At 38.5% G+C, this 14,286-nt stretch overlaps 1 protein-coding gene across 1 annotated transcript; it reads right to left on the reverse strand.

Moving 5' to 3' along the window:
* Window positions 1-781: 781 nt before the first annotated feature.
* cdh17 (cadherin 17, LI cadherin (liver-intestine)) lies at window positions 782-12,883 on the reverse strand. Its single transcript, XM_058376515.1, has 19 exons — window positions 12,786-12,883; window positions 11,298-11,357; window positions 10,975-11,070; window positions 10,718-10,855; window positions 9,682-9,820; window positions 9,412-9,570; window positions 9,178-9,336; window positions 8,298-8,494; window positions 8,077-8,208; window positions 6,542-6,692; window positions 6,244-6,459; window positions 5,437-5,513; window positions 5,157-5,348; window positions 4,800-5,044; window positions 4,498-4,628; window positions 3,779-4,003; window positions 3,560-3,670; window positions 3,354-3,470; window positions 782-1,632 (listed from the first exon to the last, which is right to left on the reverse strand). Exons 2-19 carry the CDS (start codon window positions 11,340-11,342, stop codon window positions 1,535-1,537), a joined length of 2,628 nt encoding a protein of 875 aa, XP_058232498.1. The 5' UTR covers window positions 11,343-11,357; window positions 12,786-12,883; the 3' UTR covers window positions 782-1,534.
* Window positions 12,884-14,286: the final 1,403 nt, after the last annotated feature.

Here is a 14,286-nt window from a genome sequence, read left to right on the forward strand (position 1 = left end):
TTCTCATCCAAGATCAGAATAAAGATAAAGTCCGATCTCTGTGATGATGTGGCGTGGTTGTTGGTTTGAGAATTTTTCAGAATCTCATGAATTCCTGGGATTTTTTTACGTAACATTCTTTAGATTTTTCGCAGAATGCCAAACGAAAACAAATGTATTGATTGACAGTGATTTTCAATAATAGAGGTCAGAGGAAAATGGCCAGATTGGTACAAGGGGCCTGGAAGAAAACGCATACATTGAGACGCATGGGCTACGACAGCGAAACACCAGCTTCAGCCAAGAACAGTGTGTAGGTCTGCAGAAACCCACTGGATGTCACTAGACCTGTACACATCATTTTGTTTGCTTTGGGATCTGTCTGCAATGTCATGTAAGGAGCAGAGGACTCAGTGACTTAAAAACTAAAACCTGTGCCTAAAACCTTGCTAACAAAGAGTGCATTTTCTTAAATATATTGGCTAGAGAAATGGATGCAATTCTAAATAATTTAATTTAGTAGTGGCTGTGAAAATGATTCCTCATTAAAACAGAGAAGAGCGTGTACTTTCTCTCCAGAGATCACACATGAAAATGTTTAAATAACATAAAACAGACTAAATTAATCCGTGATTATTTCTCTAATCAAGACGCTGAGGCTATGATGTGCATAGGCTTTCTGAAACTGAACAAAAAGTCTGTGCCCATGATAGCATCAGAGCTGCTTCTCAACACACTCTAAGCCAAGGAAGATGTTCTACCTTTATTGTCCGCATGCATCCGGAGGAATTGAACTCGAAAGCAGTGTTCAGCAGATCTGTTTAATAGTGAAGTTTTGTAGATTTGATGATACCTTTATATAAATAAGTATACCATAAACATCTACTCTGTCAAATGTTTATTAAGACAAACCCAAATCTACTGCTTAGGATTCATGTAGTACAGCATAGCTTGGCTTTCCATTCTTAATTCTGACTTGGACCTGAGTTTGGGTTAAAGGGGGTAAGGGTGATAAAATTTTTAGACATTTTCGACTGATTAAAGTTCATGAGAATAAATATATTAATCTACACAGCGTTACAGTATCTAGTGTCTTCTCTTTATAATACTACAAGCAGTTACATTCTAATAAAGCACAGATTCATGTGCCCCAACCCTTCACTGACCACAAACACACACACACACGCACTCATAAAATCAACAAACAAAATCAACAGCAGCAAACAACACTGGCCATTCAGGTGAGGAATTACAGATGGAGAGATTATATAACAGAGAGCAGATGGAGTGTTACGTCAAACCCTTGGCTAAATCAGGTATTTTGTATTTCTGTTTAAAAAGCATTTATTCTAAGAGCTAGCAAAACATTTTCTGTGACTCAAGGTGAAAAGTATTTCTGGAAGCCGAAAGGAACAAATCCAGTGCATTACAGTATTACATAGTTCAACGGTTCCTTTAAATTACCTGCCAAATAAAATACAAAAAACACAAAACCACGCGCTATCAACACTGCATGTGAACTGAATAATCCGGTGTGTGTAACTGAGCATGGCATCTACAGCATGGCGTTGGTTTCCCCATCAGCCGTCGTGGTCTCCTTCTTCTTCTTTTCATTCTTCTTGGTGCGGCATATTACAAAACCCAGGAACAAAACTGCAACACAGACGAAATATTTATTAGTTAATAGAGTGCATGTAGAAGGTTAAAGGAAAAATCCACACTGAACCACTTGCTTATTAATGTATATAACTACTGTGTGATCCCCAAAGAGTCATTTTGTAGGTACACTGATCAGCCATAACATTATGAGCAGTAAGAGGTGAAGTAAATTAAACTGATTATCTCCTCATCATGGCACCTGTTAGTGGGTGGGATATATTAGACAGCAAGTGAATATTTTGTCCTCAAAGTTGGTGTGTTAGAAGCAGGAAAAATGGACAAGTGTAAGGATTTGAGCGAGTTTCACAAAGACCAAATTGTGATGGTTAGATGACTGGATCAGAGCATCTCCAAAACTGCAGCTCTTGTGGGGTGTTCTCGGTCTGTGGTGGTCAGTCTCTATCAAAAGTATCCTTTAAGTCCTGTAAGTTTCAAGGTGGGGACGAATGGAGGCCCCACATCACAACTTCCAGGACTTAAAGGATCTGCTGCTAACATCTTGGTGCCAGATACCACAGCACACCTTCAGTGATCTAGTGGACTCTATGCCTCGACGGGTCAGGGCTGTTTTGGCAGCAAAAGGGGGGACCAACACAATATTAAGCAGGTGGTCATAATATTATGCCTGATCAGTGTATAAGTCTACTTGTACTTTAGAAAGCTGTTTCCTGCATTACTCCCAATGCAGTTTGACTGCCTGCTGGTGCAGTTATATGGTCGTCTGTGAGGCCAGTGCTTGCTGTCTCCATGACTTCTATGCTGGATTTCACTTTTCCCCCATTTTCTCACCAATTTGTTTATTTGCCATGCAACAGTTACTAACCAGTGGGGGTGACGGCTTACACAAGCTTTCTCTGAGACATGTTTAGTTGTTTATACACAAAGCTTTGCCAGAGCACACAACACACACAGTACATTACATAGAAACAAAGGTGTCTGTAAGCAATAACTAATGTAAAAGTGCACAATAAAAGCTTTCATTTTAGAAGATTGTTGATTTAGGCAAGAAAAGTCTTTCCGAAGTTTCAAATGAACTGAAGTTTAGATATTATGTCCCTTAATAGATGGAGTTTCTTCTACAGTACCTGCCAGTTGTACTAGATTCAAAAAGGACTGGTATTATAATACCAATATCAGCCGATATGTATGGAGGTCTGCAAAAACCCACCGGATGTCACTGTAACTGTATACTTTGCCATTTCACATTTAAGAAAACAAATATATTTAACCAAAGATCCAACAGAAGCGACTGAATACTTTTCCCACTAACTGGAGCATGAATAGAGCTCAGTCGAGTGAAGAGATGACGATGAGGCTTGTGTTAAATGCTGCAAGTGAATTTTATACTTGTATTTATACCATTTATCACTGTGAACTTGTACTTTGGCAATAATTTTGTTTTTTCCTGACACAACCCTCCCATTTTTATCCGGGCTTGGGACCGGCACTGCATCCAGTGGCTGGGTTTCGAGCATTGGCTCTGAACTGAATCCGCATGGTAGGCGAGAAACCTACCACTGATCCGCCAGTGCCCCATGTTTGGTATGAAATCTTTAAAAATCCAATTTTCTCCCTTTTCACTGGTCATCCAAAAGTAAAACATGGTTCAGTAAAACATGTGAAGGGTTTTCCACCAGGCTGCCACACATATACAGATAAAACTGGTCAAATTCATTCACTACTGTGTATGAATATGTGTATATGTCGTATCTTACTGATAAATCCCAAAACTCCTCCTAGAATGGCCACTGTAGTGGACACGCCAAACTTCCAGGCATGCTTCCCTGGCTCAACGTAACAGTAACCCAGCTCAGTACAGTTACATACTCTCACTGTGAAAAGAAAAAATTGAGGAGGGAATAAATACACCAGACTTACGTACAGATAGCTGATAAGTGAAAAAAAAAAAACGAGCCCTTACCTTCAAACTTCTGTGTAATACCTACACCTGCGTTGTCCTTGATGTTGATGGCGATGTTGAAGGTCTGGTCAGTGGTGGGCTTCTTCTTCAGAATGAGCTTAGCTGAGGTGCCTACATAACACAGAGCAATAGTTTTCCTCTTTTTTGTTGGTCCATATTCGTATATATATTGTGTTTAATGGATTCATTTAGCACTTTCATCATCAGCTAACAGTTTACCGTCCACTGGTGTGATCTCCCAGTTAGGAGATTTGCGGGCTGGCTGCAGAGTGAAGGTAAAGGGTTCTCCGAACGGTTCGGCATCTCCGTCCACAGCAGACAACAACAAGGGCTCTGGCTTCTTCACACAGATGAATCCCTGAGTCTTCTGCAGCTTAGGGTAGTTATCATTTACATCCATCAGCTGGATGGAAACATCCCTTTCAGTTTGCTGCATCTGACCCTCTGACAGGCGACAAACACAGGGATATGTATATTAATTATTCATTTATGCAAGTCTAGCAGATTATATTGTATTTCACTGAAGAAATCGGTCTGAACATCTTATGTTGAGTCAACAAGACAACAGGAAAATTTGGGATATGGAAGCAATAAAGTAAGTCAAGGAATTCTGAATTAGGTTGTAGGCAATTCTTAAAAATATTTGTTATAATGTTGACATCGATGGGGCACGGGACATCTGAAAGCTAAATAAATAAAATGCAATTTGCTGTAGGTTTTCATTCCAAACAAAAGGAATCAAAATGAACCGCTAGGAATTCCACTGAAAACCATGATCAGCTGATCCAACAGCTGGAATAAGGCACAGTTCCAGTTCGGCTGGAATGAAGACTTGCAGCCACACTAGAGTTTAGAGATCAGACACACCTGATATAAAGACAATGACATTCAGAAGCACTTAAGTAGGGTTTAATAATAAACCGTGGCCTCGTTCTCACCTGACTCGTATGCGATGATTCGGACATTGAGTTGATCCACCACCTCTCTGTCAAACCCTGCTTTAGTCTTCAACTCCCCAGATTCAGCATTCAGGTCCAGCCAGCCATGCTCATCTCCCTCCAGCTTAAACCTAACACCCAGAGCCCATTGTACTTCATTATATTCATACTTCATGCTGTTTTTCATGCAGCTACAGTATATGTACACTAGCTCTACATTATGCATGTTGAATGGTGAGCATCTGCGCTGACCAAATAGCTATTTTGTTATAAAAAAAAGTTATACAGAATTGAATTATTACATGATTTTATGTCCCTCTGGATCTTTAGCATCAGCTGTCAAGATGGTGGTTCCTACAGTGACATTTTCTGGGATGTTGACGATCACAGTATCGAGATTCAATACCGGAGGCTCATCCACATCGACCAGCTCAATGACAACGACGGTGCTGGAGTGATTGTCGTACTGCACCCCCGGGATCAGCGGCTCAGGATTACGGGCATCGATTTGTAGCTTATAGGTAGACTGAGCCTCATAATCCAATGGCTACACACGTGGTGAGAGACATGTGAAAGAAAGTGACAAAGACGAAAAATTAGACCAGAAATTGCTAGATGAATTTGTCTTCTACATCTTTACATGAGGCTAGTTTTCCTACCTGTGCTATGTAGACTCTGCCCTCTCCAGTGGCATCATCAACTTCTATGGCGAATACATGGTTCGGATCACCTGCACTGATGTGGTATTCTACCTTAGAGCTGCCTGTCCCTGGATCATCAGCGTCCGTGGCCTTGATGGTTAGCACAGTGGTTCCCAGTTCAGCTAATTCTGGTATACTGTATCTCCCATACTGCATCAGGGTCAACAAGCACAGCCAGTAAGAGCAGACAAGATAGATCGACTCGAATAAAACTCGAGTAAAAAGTAATACTACTCACGTCATTCTTCTCAAAGATGGGGACCTCGTTATTGAGGTCGATGATGTTGATGATAACATCACACTCTGTGCTGTAAACTAGATGGGAACAAAAATAAAGAAATGAAGGTTTTTTTTTGCTATAGCTGGCACCTAATCACCAAAACAACAAAATAATGGTGGATCAGATATCAGAGAAAACATGTCAGATATCACATCCTGAAACTAGCAGCAAAGATTCTAACTGGATTTGGAAACAATATTTATTTTTGGAACTTCATTTTTTTTTCTTTATTATATTTATTATATTTCAGATAATAGATTTTAACTGTAATGTAGGGATAAAATAAAATAGGGATAAAATAGTTTAATAATTTCATTTTTATTTATTTTTTCTCTGTTTCTCTTCTTTTGTAAAGCCATTATACAAATAAATTGGACTGAATTAAAACTGAATTGCTTAAATAAAAAAAGAACATTTTAAAACTTAGTAGCTTTTATTAGTAAAAAACTATATAAATGTCAGAAAATAAAGTGCTATTGAGCCAACATGACTTTTTAAAGTGACACAATTAATAATCAGCTACAGCTTTAACACAGACTGCACAGTTAGCTATACACTTGACCTTTGTTACAGAGATAAATGGTAAATTGTTAAAGGGTGAGGCTTTTTCACTAGGGTTTTTAGGTGTCATTTGTTTATGTTGGAGATCTGCCCCTGCCTTCGTAAGCTTGATTCTTTACCCATTTAGAGATAATACTTGATGGAAATATGCTTCTTTCATTCAATGATGTAGAGAACATCACCAGAGAAGTACCATCACCTCACCTCCATCTGTAACTGAAACCTTGAGTTGATATTGAGGCACATCCTTTCTCCGGAAGTTATGTTTGGCCACTTGGATACTTCCACGTGCTTGGTCAATGAAAAACATTCCATCAGACGGACTGGTGGGGGTCTGGCTCAAAAGCTTGTAGGTCAGCAACGAGTTTTGCGTGTTCTCTTTATCGGCATCGTGAGCCAACACATCTCCGACGTAGCTATCTAAGAAAGCATCAGAACGAGAGAGAATGAAATAGGTCTTCTCTGTGTCAAGAACCTGCTTGTGTATGTGTATATAACTTACCAATTTCCTGATTCTCCTGCACCTCAAACACAGCTTTGTCTTTGATACACACGGGAGCGTTATCATTCACATCTGCTACTTCAACGTGGATCTCCATAGGAGATTCCAGCTGGACACCTTGCTCATTCTCGGCCAAGACCACTAGGATGTACTAAGGCACACACAATTGCATCAGAACACAGAGCCATGATTGAACTTTTACACCAGCTACTCTGTTCACCAGCTACAGAAAAGATATTAGTCTTAATTTCTAAAAAAAAAACATCATCAACTAGCATGAAGCACTGCGATTTGTATGACAATGCGATTTTTCAAAGACAGCTGAAGAGAGAGAGAGAGAGAGAGAGAGAGAGAGGGAGAGAGACAGACAGAGAGAGAGAGAGAGAGAGAGAGGTTGGCAAACTGATTGTAAACTGATGTGACATAATTAATTGCTAATAATTAAGCATTAAACTATAAATAGAAAGTTTTCAGCAATCCTATTACATTTTATACAAGTGGAAATACCGACACTTATTATAGGGATACAGTTGACTGCAAACGCATGCATCACACTTTATATGAAGTTGTCTAATAAATTAAAACCATCTAAAGTATTACTAAAGCATTACTAGTATTTTTAAGGCAATGAAAACATGATGAAGCGTCTATAAAACTGCATTAACCCAGACTTACATTCTTTTACATGCAGTGAGGTGAATAACTTCCAGCACATATTTACATACATTCTCTACATGTCTCGTGTATTTCGACTTTTAATGGTTACATAAAATAAATCAAGTTCTAGAAATAAATGTTACAATGCAAAACTCTTCTGCTAAGAAAGCAGTACAGAGACGTGCGTCTTAAAGTATTTAGACAAATCAGAGCTCTCAGAACAGTACACTCTGGTCAGATGAAACCGGACTAGAACGCTTTAGCAATAATTCACGTCATCATAAAGTTTGTGTGTCTGATCCTAAGAACACCAAACCCACAGTGCAGTACAGGGCAGCGGGAGATGGTGATAGTGGAACTGGAGCATTACACGTCATTAAAGGAAACGTGAATAGAGCGATGTACCGAAACACATTAGGAGACCCTAATCTCATGGGAATCGGGGAACTTTCATCAAGACAACCTCAAGCATAAATCTAATACAACTTAAGTAGCAGTCAGTCTCCTGACTTGAATCCCAGTGAAGATTTATGGGAGAATCTTGGAAAACTGAAGACGAGTAGTAACCAAAAACTGAACCACAATGACTTCTTACAAAAGAATCCTCAAAACTGCCAAAAAAAAAAAGCTTTACAGAGTCCATTGTGGTGTCTAAATACTATTTTCCATATCATATCTTTCAAAAGTTATTATGTATAGATATATATGCACTAGAAGTATATTAAATTTACAGGATAAAGATTTAAACAGTTCCATTTAGACCTGAATAAGATCCCATTATCTTGTCCTAATCCCTATAGGAATCTTACAGGAATGGGAAAACATTATAGAAACAATTATTGGAATTTTTGGCAAGAGAATTATGGATGCAACTTTACCATGTCCTTGAGCTCTCTGTCTAGTGGCTCAGTGACGTAAATCTCTCCATTTTCATTGATAATGAAAGGGAATGGAATCTCTCTCTCCTTTTGCACTAACTTGTAGACTGCATTGGGGTCATTGGCACGCACCTAAAACACACACACACATAAAATAATTAAAATGATCACATTCAAAATCTGTATTAACGATGTATTTTTACTCTTAAACCAAAACTGACCGTGGCTATCAACTTGGGGTATTCGGATACAAAATTCTCCCTGATGACGATTGTTCCAGGATTAATCCACAAATTCGGAGTCACAGCGATATTGACCCTTGCAATGCTGCTCAGAGCGGTCGGAGCCCGATCTAAATCCGTCACTCTCACTATTAGAATGTAGTCTGGATCAAGTATGACATTGAGTTGCCTGTTCTCTGCACAGAACAAATACAAGAGCTAAACACTAAAGACAGAATTCAATACAAGAAAACATAGATACAATATATGGATTGTATATATGCAAATTATATGTAATGGGCAAGGTTTAGTGATGTTATACATGTAGTGCTGAGAGTTAGATGTCTATGTCCTTCTGATATATACGCAGTATATTGGCAAAAGTTTTGGGACACCCCTCGAAATCACCGAATTCAGGTGTTGTTTTTCAGGGGTTGGGCTTGGCCCCATAGTTCCAGTGAACATTTAGGAACACTTATTGCTTCAGCATGCCAAGACATTTTGGACAATTTCATGCTCTCAACTTTGTGGGAACCGTTTGGGGATGACCCCTTCCTGTTCCAACATGACTGCACACCAGTGCACAAAGCAAGGTCCACAAAGACATGGATAAGCGAGTTTGGTGTGGAGGAACTTGACTGGCCTGACCTCAACCCAATAGAACACCTTTTTGTTCCCAGTTTTTGGGAGTTCCTGACCCAGGTTCAGGACCAGTCAACTTAAAATTCAAGATTTTTCTTGTCCAGCTTGAAGCCATAGTAGACTCAATTATTTTAAACACACACACACAAACATGGCTCTTTGGTTAACTTATACAACACTATAAACACTGTAGCAGGTGCTGTAGTATAGTGTGTGTGTGTGTGTGAGATGCTCGCACCAACACGTTGGACACAGGTGAAGAAGGGGTTGTTCTCGAGGGGTATCTCGTTCCTTGGAGTGCAGAATTCTTCAAACTTCTTCTTCAGAACATCAACATTCCCCCGGGCTTCTCCTCGACTGTACATCACTCCAGTTCTAGCTCTTATTAATGCAGCTCCTAAAACACACAAATAGTTACACAAACCCCCAAACACACACACATTTTTAAATGAAGTTTGAGTGATTGTCTTACCCTCTTCGGTGGTGGAAATTTCCCCAGTGTTTGGGTCAATGGTAAAGAAAGCCACTTCGTTATGGTTGGGGATTTGGCTCTCGATGCTGTAGCTCAGCTGTGAATTGGGTGTGTCCGGATCATCAGCATCCATGGCAAACACACGTACAAATGGAACTCCTGCATTCAGAGAAGATTGCAATAATAAATAAATAGAAGTCCTTCAAGGCTCAGCACTAGATTCTTTGGCTAGTTTTCAGGAACTCCAACATCTCAGCAGGAACATCTCACCTGCAGGTGAATGCTCTTTGATTGTTCCACTATACTGGTTCTCAGTGAAGATAGGAGGATTGTTGTTGACATCCACAACATGGAGAACAACTGTGTAAGGTCCATCAATGGTCTCACCGGCATCTGAATGTGCCTCAATCTATAATAAAATACATTTATGAATGTTAATAAAACAACTGTGGGTTGGGCAACTACAAAAGTGGGGAAGTAAGATCAGAAGGCTGTGTGTTCAATCCCATGGCCACCAGGGTCCACTGCTGGGCCCCTGAGCAAGACCCTTAACCCTCAACTGCTCAACTGTATGTATGAGATAAATGTAAATCATTCTGCATAAGGCCGTCTACCAAATGACATAAATGTAAATGTATAAATTCTGGGAATCCTAACTAACCTAAAAGCAACACAGCGATACAGTGGACAGCGAATACAACTGCCCACTGTGTTACTCTCTGTGTGGAGTTTCTCATTTTCACCCCGAGTCTGTATGGACGTCTCCGTTTTCCTCCAACCTCCCAAAAGCATGCCAAATACATAAACTGGCTGTGCTAAATTGCCCCTGAGTGTGTGAACGTGTCATCGCCACTTCTTCAGAAGATAATCTCACATGTACTGTATATTGTAGAATTATACCGCTGCTGTAATTAGAAAGACTGTGATGTTCATAATAAACACCCTTTCAACATACTTAATGCTGCTATACAATGGTGTTTAGGAATATTTAAGTGCTATAAAATAAAATGGACTTGAATTAAGTGTGTGTAGGGATCATGTGTTAACATCCCATTCAGGATGTATTCCCGCTTCACACCCAATGTTCCCAGAATAGACAGATATCCTGGATCCACAACAACCCTGACCATAATAGAGCAGTTGCTATAGATAGATAGATAGATAGATAGAGAGAGAGAGAGAGAGAGAGAGAGAGAGAGAGAGAGAGAGAGAGATAGAGAGATAGATAGATAGATAGATAGATAGATAGATAGATAGATAGATAGATAGATAGATAGATAGTAGATTTCACTACTATCTGTCTTACACTCAGGGTATGGTTTTTTCCTGGGCTCCATTCCAGTGCTTTTTCAAGGTACAGCCAACCATCTTTACTTATGTAAATCTTCCCCTCTGTCTCACCGCTCACGAGATATGACGACACGCCCTCTACTGCGGATGTAAACTGGACACAAAACGAGTTAGCACAGTAAAATAGTACATCACTAATGAACGACTGATACTGAATGATAGAGAGTATGGATCTGTTTAAACGGCTAAGATTCACACTCGATCTTCGCTTACCTGAAAAATAGCGTATGGCACTGGTGTGGCTTCTGGTACTTTCAGTTCTTGATCACCTAATGGTCCTTTCCTATCCTCTAAACCAGCTCCATAAGCCTGTGTAAAAAAAAAAAAAAAAAGTTTTTAATCCATTTAAAATCCCTTATTATATTTTCATGATCTCCTAGAAAAATCAGAGGCTGATGCAAAGGGTGTTCAAGATTGATAGTTAAGCGTAATTAGGTTTTTAGTGATTAAAAATAGCAGCCGAGAGTGGACTTTAGTACAGTTACTGATTTACAGGAAATGAGACCACACAAGTGTAAGGTGCTATTTGAACTTACAGAGCAAACAAGTAGACTCAGGACCAGCAGCTGTGCTCTTGCCATAATGAGAAATAATACCTGAAACAATTCCAAATCCAGTCATGACACATAACAGAACAAATACAAAAATACGGTGGCTCTATGACATCCCCAGCTACTTTATACGGATAGTAGAAGAACCGAATCACTTTTATAATAAAGTTACCTAATGATGACGATGACCAAGGTATCCAGCAAATATATACCCTACATAATATAATATAAAATCTAATGCAAATTCTATGGACACTTTTACTTCACTTGTTCTCTCCAAAAGTATTTCTCAACCTCATACACAAGGTCAGTGTGTTTAAAACCCAAGCAATGACAAAACTGACTCACCGAGCTTAATGGGCTTTTTAGCCTGCTCTGATATGTTAAATCAAATACCTTAATCTTAGTTTAAGTATACACTTTCAGATGATTGCCTGCAGGCGTAATAGATTACATAGTAAAGGGTTCCATTTAAACTGGTATTTAAGTGATAAATGATTAGTTTTATTCATGTAGAAACTAAATAACATGCACAACAGTAATCCTTTCACTTTTGGCTAATGCCAGTAGTAGACCAGGAGTAATAAAGGTGGTGAGTGTGTCAGTGAACTACTTGGACACGCCTGAAGAGTGCGAGAAGGTGACTTTGAGACTCTTTCATTCTCTCACTTCCCTTCTTTGCCTATCGTTCTTCTTTCCCGATATTCTGCACTTGCAAGTTTTACGTTTTCATATTCTAATTTTGACTGTGTAGAATAAGGAATGACCCTTCTGTTTCAATAAACTATTTTACCTGATGATTATGCAGAAGAAAAATGCTAAAAAAGTATCATTAAAAACTATTAGAACAAATCCCATCAGAAGGAAATCATGAACTCCAACTATCTTTGTACTCAATGCCTCCCACACTGACCACTATCTTTGTACTCAATGCCTTCCACACTGACCACTGTCTTTGTACTCAACAACTCCCACACTGAAATCAAATGTGCAGTTCTATATAAATATGCCGGCTATAAGGAATATACAAGATGAATCGAATTGAACGAATACAACCAATTAGTGAAAAGCACGACATACTGTAGGATGACTTGGGCCTGAAAAGCCTTTCTGCCTCTTAGGCCATATTCAGTCACCTATGCAATGACCGATTTGCGCTAGAAATGAAAAACATTTTTAAAATATGTCCGTTTGTACAAGCCATAACAATGCAAATAGATTTACATCTAAAAACATTGACATTTAGTGAAAATACTTCATAGAAGGTCAAGGCCAGCTGAAGCCCTAGAGGAAAGCCTCAACAAAGTCAAACCAAGATCACATCCTGTGCTTCCCAGTCTCTCACTCTCATATACACACACAATGGCACTTTTATCACATCGCTCTGGATATTATTAACCTAAACGCATAGACAAGCCATATAAAGTCAAATAACGCTGAAAATGCACATTGGAGTAAGAGAGTGAAACACACCTGTCAGGACAGATCCCCTTCTGGCTCAGCACTAACAGAGTGAAGCTCACTAGCTGGGAGAACTTCCTGCTACAGTGAAACTTTAACTCATTTTATTGAACCTAATGATTATCTAAAGGTTCCGCTGCTAAGGGGAGTGGAGCCCAGTGCTCATTGGAGTAGAGTCCTTGTCTGTATAAGTCAGTAAAAGTCGTCTGATAAACACAAGCTTGCAGAAAGGAAAAGTGTGCACGCTGAAACCAGTGGTCTTTTTTTTATCACCTCAAGGTCGTGCCTTACCCAAATATGGCAGAGAGTATTAAGATCTTAATGGATCCTTTCAAGATGTGTGGTTTTATCTAAGTATATCTGTACCTGTATCTTGAGTAATCCAGACTAAAAGGTCAAAGACTTTGCTCTTTGAACTGTCTCCCATTCCCTTAGCATCACTTACTTTTCTGACTTACATTCTTCAAGACAATGCAAGTCACTGATCAGTCTGTAAATAATTGAACCATCATGCACTTTGCTGTTCCCATACTCCAACAGATCAGATGTGGGATTAAACTAACTAACTAATTAAGCCATATGGAATATCAGCTTAATGTTCATTTTAAAACATGACTAAAGCTCCAGATTTACCCTTTATGACATATGGTCAAATGCAACTTAGGAGTTCCTGGAAACTAAGAATAATTAAACAATAACATTTATTTTCCAGGAATAAAAATGTGATTGAATTCATTTCCATGAATCGTAAGAGACATGAAAATAATTTGCTACTTATGTAAATGTAACGCAAATATTTGAAAAAGTTTGCATTGAAAAGTTCTCATGAGGAAGATTTTTGTTTTGATCCTGAGCTAAATAGTTTCTCCTTCTTTGTGGACACTATATTTGCATAATTTTTTGTTATCTTTTTTTTTTTAAATTATTTTATTATTACATTTTTTATTATTTATTTTTTTTTAATTTTTACAATATTTTTTTTAATTTTATACAATAAACAAAAGAACTGAAATATATTTATGAAAATATATATACTGAAATATATATACTGAAATATTTTTACAATATTTTTTTTAATTTTATACAATAAAAAAAAGAACTGAAATGTATTTCCTTTTCACACATTTCTCAACCACAAGCCAAGTTCTAGCATTATAAATCTCCTTAACATGGAGAGAAGAAAATTACACTGTTTTGAAATTTTCCATTCCAATATTAGCACAATATCATTGCAGACATATTGAAAGCCAGCAGCTGAAGACAAACTGGGTTTATGTCCGATTTTGGGACACAGCTATCACACAGCAGTTTGACAACAGTTTGACAATCACTATATACAGTAGGAGGAAATCTCACTTACCCTGCCAGGTTTAGATATCTTTTAGACAAACGGTTTTTATCACAGCACTTGTGAAATCTGAGGGACGCGACAACAGCCTGGCCCAAAAGTAAATATAAACCTTTCAACATCATTTTTGGAGAAATTTATTTAACTTTTAAAAAATGAAGTTGA

This window comes from Hemibagrus wyckioides, linkage group LG23, assembly GCF_019097595.1.
Source record: "Hemibagrus wyckioides isolate EC202008001 linkage group LG23, SWU_Hwy_1.0, whole genome shotgun sequence".
Lineage (NCBI taxonomy): Eukaryota > Metazoa > Chordata > Actinopteri > Siluriformes > Bagridae > Hemibagrus > Hemibagrus wyckioides.

Coding starts and splice junctions, on each gene's coding strand:
- cdh17 (XM_058376515.1), bottom strand. CDS start 11,342: ATGGCAAGAGCACAGCTGCTGGTCCTGAGTCTACTTGTTTGCTCT. Junction 9,571..9,681: donor CAAAGAGCATTCACCTGCAG/GTGAGATGTTCC, acceptor CTCTGAATGCAG/GAGTTCCATTTGTACGTGTG. Junction 5,349..5,436: donor CCATCTTTGAGAAGAATGAC/GTGAGTAGTATT, acceptor ACCCTGATGCAG/TATGGGAGATACAGTATACC.